Genomic DNA, 6,681 nt, shown 5'->3' with positions numbered 1-6,681 from the left:
CTCTGTGGACTCCCACAGCACCACGACCTTCCACATCTCCTCCTTTAAGGGATTTCTCAAGTCCTCCAGCTTCAGTTCAGAATGCAGCCGGCGAGAAAGTCCCTACTTCAGGAGCATTGCCCAACCAGGGTGCTTTCACCTGCCGAAAGTGAGGAATTCGCTCCGTACGCGAGAGTCTCCTGAGCCAATCAGAGGCGGCTCCCACTGGACCGGCTCCCACTGGGTCCTGCGGGGACTAGAAGGCGGAGTCGCACCTGTCTGCGGTGAATAACTCGTCGGAGCGGCAGCTCCCCTCACCAATCAGAATGTGGAAGGGCGAGGAGCCGACCAATCGCACGGGGCGGGAAGGGCTGGGAGGGGCTCGACCTGGCGGCTCGGAGTTCAGTGCGGGCGCTGCGTTGCCAGCAGCGGTGTCTGTTCCTAGGGCTCCGGCTGGCGCATCGGAATCCTTATCGTCATGGGGACAAAGGCGAGAGTCCAAAGGAAACAGTTGCTTCTCTTCGTTTTGGCGACCCTGTGTAAGTTCCCGGAGTTTGGGGAGGAATTTGTAGGTCGGGTCAGAAGTTGGAGTGAGGCGCTCCCCACGCCTAGTGCTCGAGGGAGGGGAGGAGTTCGGAAACCCTCCGGCCTCACCCTCATTGTCCTCGTCGCCCCCCTACAGTCGTCCCCTTCTTCCATCCCCTCCCCCACACCTGGTGATTGGCTGGGCTCCCCTCCCCCACACCGGTATGGTGCGCCCACCCCACCTCGCCCACCTTTCGCCCACTGGAGGGAGCTGCTCGGACCGCACAGCTCCAGTGGGGGACTGTCTCCCCTTCTAAAAATAACCCGGAGGGCTGATTTCACCCCCCCCCCCCGCATAGTGAGGAGGACTGGTGGGCGTGGGAGCCCTTCCCGAACTCGTCCATCCAACCGGCCCCCTCCCCCCTCAGTTCCCGGGACCGGCCGTGAGCCGCTGCAGAACGCACCCAACAGCCACAAACGACTCCCGAGGGGCCGGGAGCCTCTCCCCCTGACTGATTCCCTTGGCTCCTGGGTGCTGTGCCCCTTAAGGGGTCCTCAGAGAAAATGGAATCGAGATGGCGAGCGGCGCAAGGCTCTTGGCTCCCTGGCTTCCCTGGAGAGTTTCACCTGACGGTCGAGTTTGCATTGGTTGTCCCCGACGAGTGTCGGGCAACAGAAGGGACAAACGTTGACCCCTGAAATGTCCCCGAGCCCCACATGTTAGAGTTTCTTTCTAGAATAAATTACCTTGGGAGGCCTTAATAGTGTTGTTGACAGAGGGACTATTCCCAAAGGGAGGAGATGGCTGCTGGTTGGCTGGGCTCTTCACAGCCATTCCTCTGCCCTCCCCTCCACCCCCGCCCGGGAACGACGAAGAGTTTTTGTTTCTTTTGTAAACTCCCTTTCCTCTGGAACGTGTGAGGCCCGCTTGCTGGGGCATGCCTGGCTCTGGAGAGATGTCGGTGTAGACGAGTGCCCCGTCTGCGGAACTAGCCCGAGTCAGGCTGTGTCTACACCTGTGCGAGTGTACGTCCGATTCTTGAGGGTGCAGTGGTGGCCGCCAGTAGGAGTTCCGAAAGGGCCTTTGTATTTCCCCCACTCAAGTCTCATGCTTTAGGAAGTGCCAGAGAAGTGATGGTTGCAGCGTTCCAGTATCAGTAGTTACAGCGCGATTAATTGTACCTAAATTTTGAAGGTGACCATAAACCTGTTTCCCTTTACCACTCTTATTTATTTTTTTATTTTGCTTTTCCTGAAGGAGTGTGGACCCCGACGCAAGTCTTAAGGGCTCCCTATTGTTCAGATGAGGAAGTCCAGAGAGAGGAAATGACTTTTTCAGGCGGACAAGGAGGGTGGGGGTGGGCTTAGGACTCAAATCAAAGTGTCCTGACTCCTCTCCTCCTTCCCCTTCTCACGCACAGGAAAAGTATCAGAATCTCCGAGTTCACTGCTCTTGAGTAAGTCCTGACTCATAGGACGGGCAGGCTGAGCCATGTCCAAGGCAGCGGCATATGGATCGGGAATCCATGATCTTCCTTGTGTTTTCTAGATTTCCTTTCCATGAAGTTCGTCTTTCTCTCACTGCTGCGTTTCATCCCAGTTTCTTCTCTTTTCACCTATCCCCCTTCTGTTCACTTCTGCCTGGCACTTTGAACTCGCAGTTTACTCATGGTCAGTCACTTTTTGGTTTTGTGGGTAATTCTCTAGTCTAAACACTTTGCCAGCCGTTGTCTGTGCCACTACTTCCCCGGCAGCCCCCAGACTGATAGGTCTCTTTTTCTGAGTTACTATTTGTGACAGGATTGTCTGGCACTACAGAAATGCCTGACATTATTTGTTAGGCTTGTAAGAGTCTTACAACTGTTTCCCTCCCAACTTTCTCCCCCCACCCCTTTCTTTCCTCTCCCTTTCGTCATTGATAGGATTTGTGATTGACCCACAACAGTGACTTACTGGCATTCAAAAAGTTGCTCTGTCACCAGGAGCTTCGTGATGTCTCCTAGTGTGTTATGAGGGTGCCTGGGTTTATTAGCTTGGCCGGACAGTGAGTCTTGGAGTTCCCAAGTTCAGGCCTTTGTAACTGTCTAGCAGACTAGATCAGGGGCTGGGATGGGAGGAGCAGTGGTGATTTGGTTAGTGCTCAAAAGCCTGCCAATGGGGCCAGCCCATCTCATGGGGTTCCACCAGGCTTCTTCCTTGGTTCTGTCTCTGTTATTTTTGTGGGTAGCTCAACTGTATGTCTTTGACCTCTGTCTCTTCATCTGCAAGACAAGATTAATAATACATGTCCTGCTACATTACATATACCTAAAGGGATTACTGTTGGATGGCTTTTATCCCTGAATTTATCCTGCGAGGAAAAAATAATGCAGGGAGAGAAGCCCAAAGGGAAAGAGATTTCAAAGGGCAAGAGCCAGAAGTAGATCTCTTTCTTGGGCTTCTGGTCTGTCCTCCAGCCCTAGGGTGTCAGCATATGCAGGTTTTCCTTATGATGTCCCATCTCCCCCAGGCTGTCCCTCAGTGTGGCCTCTTGTGGTTGGGCTAAGGCAACCGAAGGCGGGGAAAGAAAGGCCTACTGGGACCTAGGGCTGGAAGCTAGACTCTGGGAAAGTTCATCTGATGCCCCAGCACGCCAATTTCCCTAGAGGGCCTCCATGGAGAAAAGATTCTGGATCTCCCAGGCGGGAAATGCATTCCTGCTTAGCAACTGGCGTGCTGCTAGAACCGCGTTGGGTGTAACCACAGGGAGAAAGAGGAACCTGGGTTGGACCTTGATTTTGTTCTCTGTAGTTCGGCCTGCCTTCCCAGGCATTCCCCGAGAGAGGGATTGCTGTTCTGTGTTGATTGGATGAGCCTTGAGTTCTGTAGTTTCTGACTTCGTGTAGGCAAGGCTTTCTCAGTTTTGTTATTCAGGGCTTTCTACGCAGACTTTCCTGAAGGCTCTCACGCAGCTGTGGAGATAGGGCTGACTCACTCACTGCCTAATGAATTACAGTGAAGGTAGAGTGTTGTCATTCTTTCCCCACCCCCTGCATCCCCTTCACTCCCGGAAAGAGTTATTCCCTCGAAACTGGAAACTAGTCAGAGGCAACCACTGAAAGCAGGAAATGAATGGTACTGAAATTCTACTACCTTATTCTCTCTCGATTCCAGAACACTTTCACTTTATGCGATTTCTCTTCAGCTTGGTCTGGGATCTCCAGCCTAGTTCAAGTTTGAGATAGAGCTGCTCAGGTTAACAATGACAACAAAATGGTTACTTTATAATACAAAAACCAAACACTGCCATTGAGTCAGTGTCAACTCATAGCAACCCATAGGACAGGCCCTGTGAGTTTCTGGGACGGTAGCTCTGTACAGTAGAAACCCCGTCTTTCTCCTGTGGATCAGCTGGTGATCTCAGACTGCTGCCTCTGCACTGAGCAGCCCAATGTGTAATGGCTTCGCCACCAGGACGCCCTTATTTATAATAGGATGTGGTTTAAGAATCAAAATGATATTAAAGGGGGTGGAATTTCTTATTCCCACTCTTTCCCATCCTTTCCCCCCTCTTTTCTTAGGTATCTTTCTGTTGTTTGGTTATACAGATACAAGTGTCTGTCAATATCTGTCCCCCCGCCCCCTCACACAAAGAAGCATACTGTATACACTAGAGAGGGCTCGGACAGTGCGGTGGTTAGGCGCTTGGTTGCAAAACCAAAGGTTGGTGGTTTGAACTGACCAGCTGCTTTGATGGAGAAATAGGTGGCTGTCTGCTTCTATAAAGATTTACAGCCTTGGAAATGCTGTGAAGCCGTTCTCCCTGTCCTGTAGCAGTATAGTAATACTGAGTCAGCATTGATGGTTGGCAATGGGTTTATATACATAGCACTGCACTATTGCGTATTTTGTATAACTGTATCCTGGAGATCATGGATGTTTTGGCTTTGGCCCCTATATTCCATCCTCCACTTCACCTTCCACACACACTAGGCAACTGAGTTCACGGGGTGTCGGCCTTTGTTCAGACATGGCCGATACCCCCTTCTTCCCAAGATAGATTTAAAAGTCACACACATTTTTATGTGAAAGATAGGAAATGGTGAGGCCTGTTTTTTTCACATTCGGCAGCACTGGGCAGAGGCCCTGGGGATCTCTAAACTCAAACCTGCTTCCTTTTCCGAGGCTCAGGAAAGACCTAGGTGACCAACGGCCGGTCAAATGCACCGGGGAAGAGGTTTCAGGGCTGTGAGAAGGGATTGGGGGAGGCAGATGAGTGGACCCCTATGAGTGGGGTTTTCCAGGCATCTGAAATCCAGAGTTCATCCGCCTGTGACAGCCTGATAGCAGAGTTTCTGTCTAAAGTCCAACTTGTGTCATTTGTGGGGGGTGGGACAGTAGGAAGCAGCTGCCTGGCAGGAAGTTTGATGCCAGGCCTCCGGAGGGAGCCCTGGGCAGTTCCCTGTGGCTAATGCTTGGGCCAGCTGGCCGTCTTCCCTCGGAATGGCCGACAGATGGGTGGGGGAGGGAGAGGGAGGCTGAGCAGGTAGAACTGGAAAGTCTGCCAAGACAATGCTGGAGGAAAGCTCCCAGTCTCGCACTTCCATGGCCACTTTTTGCCTTCCTCCAGGAGGGCCCTGCCAGCCCAGGGAACAGAACCTCATTACTGACGTGCAGCCAAGGCGGACTGTTCAGACTTAGCCCGGCCTGCCCTTGTTGTGTTTGCTGGCCCCACTGGACCCACGCATTCCTTATCTGCCACACCCAGCTTCCCGAAAGGGCCTGTGAGCTTAGAGACCTATCTTGGTCCTGTAGTGCCTCCGGACTTTTTTTTTTTTTTTTTTTAGGGTGGGGCCAGTCCTCACTGAAGTTAGTTCAGATTCTATGGGTGAGCAATAGGGAGGAAAGGGCAAATTAGGCATTAATTGCATTGCAATATCCAGTTCATTTGCTTACCAAGCACATGGGTGTTTACTGTGTTCTGAGCCCTGTGCTAGGGATTCGGGGTAAATATATGAATAACACCTGTTGTCCGGAAGCCAAGAAGAGTGGAGCTGTAGGTAAACATAGGTTTGCTATAGTTCTGGCTTAGGTGGGCCTGACTCATCGTCTGTAACTCTGGCTCCCGTACTGCCTGCGGCTGCTATGCGGCTCCTGTGAATCCCGGGGTCAGAAGGGAAATGTGGTTGAATTCGTAGAGAAAACTAAGAGGCAGGTTGACTTTTCATCCTTTTCCTCCATCCCTTTTAAAAAAATGGGTTCTACCTTGAAGGACACAAGGCAAATTATAATAATTAACATGGTGTGTAGAGAAATACAAAGGGCTTATGAATGACCAGTGTGGTTTTGAGGTGGGCCTGCTGCGTTCTTGTTTTGTAAGTGTCTGGAGCCTCGGTGGCCAGCACCGCACTGCTTCAGTGTGGTTCAGAAGCGAAACCATCTAGCTCTGTCTTGAGACTCTGGGTGGCGTAAACAGCATGCTCTGCTGTGACTTTTAGGTGGGAGGGTTGAATCTACCTAGAGACACCTGGGAAGAAAGGGCAGGTGATCTATTCTCGAAAAGCCAGCCATTGACAACGGAATGGAGCATGGTTCTCATGTCATGAGTTGCAACTGGACTCCCAGCCACTGACTGGTACTGGTAGGGCTTCAAGGGAACTCCGAAGAGAAACTTTGTTTCTCTGTCCCCAGGGAACTCACAGTCCTATATTGATTGAAGTATAATACAGAATCAGGCACTCATTAAGGTGCATGAGCTTTGGGAGGATAGAGAGGGAGAGATTAAACACGGTAAAGATATTTTTAAACAGCACATGCTCATTGTAAAGAGACAGGAAAATACAGAGAAATATAAGGAAAAAGAAGGCACCCCGGCCGTCTAGTGGTTTAGTGCCTGGCTGTTAACTCAGAGGTCCTCAGTCCAGACTCACCACTGACTCCACAGAAGAACCTGGTGATCTCCTCCCCAGAAAGCCTTATGGGGCACTTGTACTCTTGTCTTTCAGGGTTGCTGTACATCAATCAACTAGTTGGCTCATCTCACCCACCATCTTGTTATTTAGAGATGAACACTTATTACTGATGTTTCATTGTAGCCTTTCCTCCATAAGTAAATGTGTGTGTGTATGAAAGATGAGTCTTTCTACTCCCATAAAGATATATGGTCTTGGAAACCCCCAGGGGCAATTCTACTTTGTA

At 51.0% G+C, this 6,681-nt stretch overlaps 1 protein-coding gene across 1 annotated transcript in view; it reads left to right on the top strand.

Annotated features, from left to right (window-relative positions):
• Positions 1-408: 408 nt before the first annotated feature.
• F11R (F11 receptor) overlaps positions 409-6,681 on the top strand; it is a 38,619-nt gene continuing 32,346 nt past the window's right edge. The window contains exon 1 of the mRNA XM_045298419.1: positions 409-518. Within this exon, the coding sequence (XP_045154354.1) occupies positions 458-518 (61 nt within the window). The 5' untranslated portion in view covers positions 409-457. The remainder of the gene's footprint in view (positions 519-6,681) is intronic.

Source organism: Echinops telfairi, unplaced genomic scaffold (genome assembly GCF_000313985.2).
Source record: "Echinops telfairi isolate 266 unplaced genomic scaffold, ASM31398v2 ScPeMD7_7425;HRSCAF=8463, whole genome shotgun sequence".
Classification (NCBI taxonomy): Eukaryota; Metazoa; Chordata; class Mammalia; order Afrosoricida; family Tenrecidae; genus Echinops; species Echinops telfairi.
The sequence above is the reverse complement of the archived record's forward strand: the minus strand, read 5'-3'. Positions and strand labels throughout refer to the sequence as shown.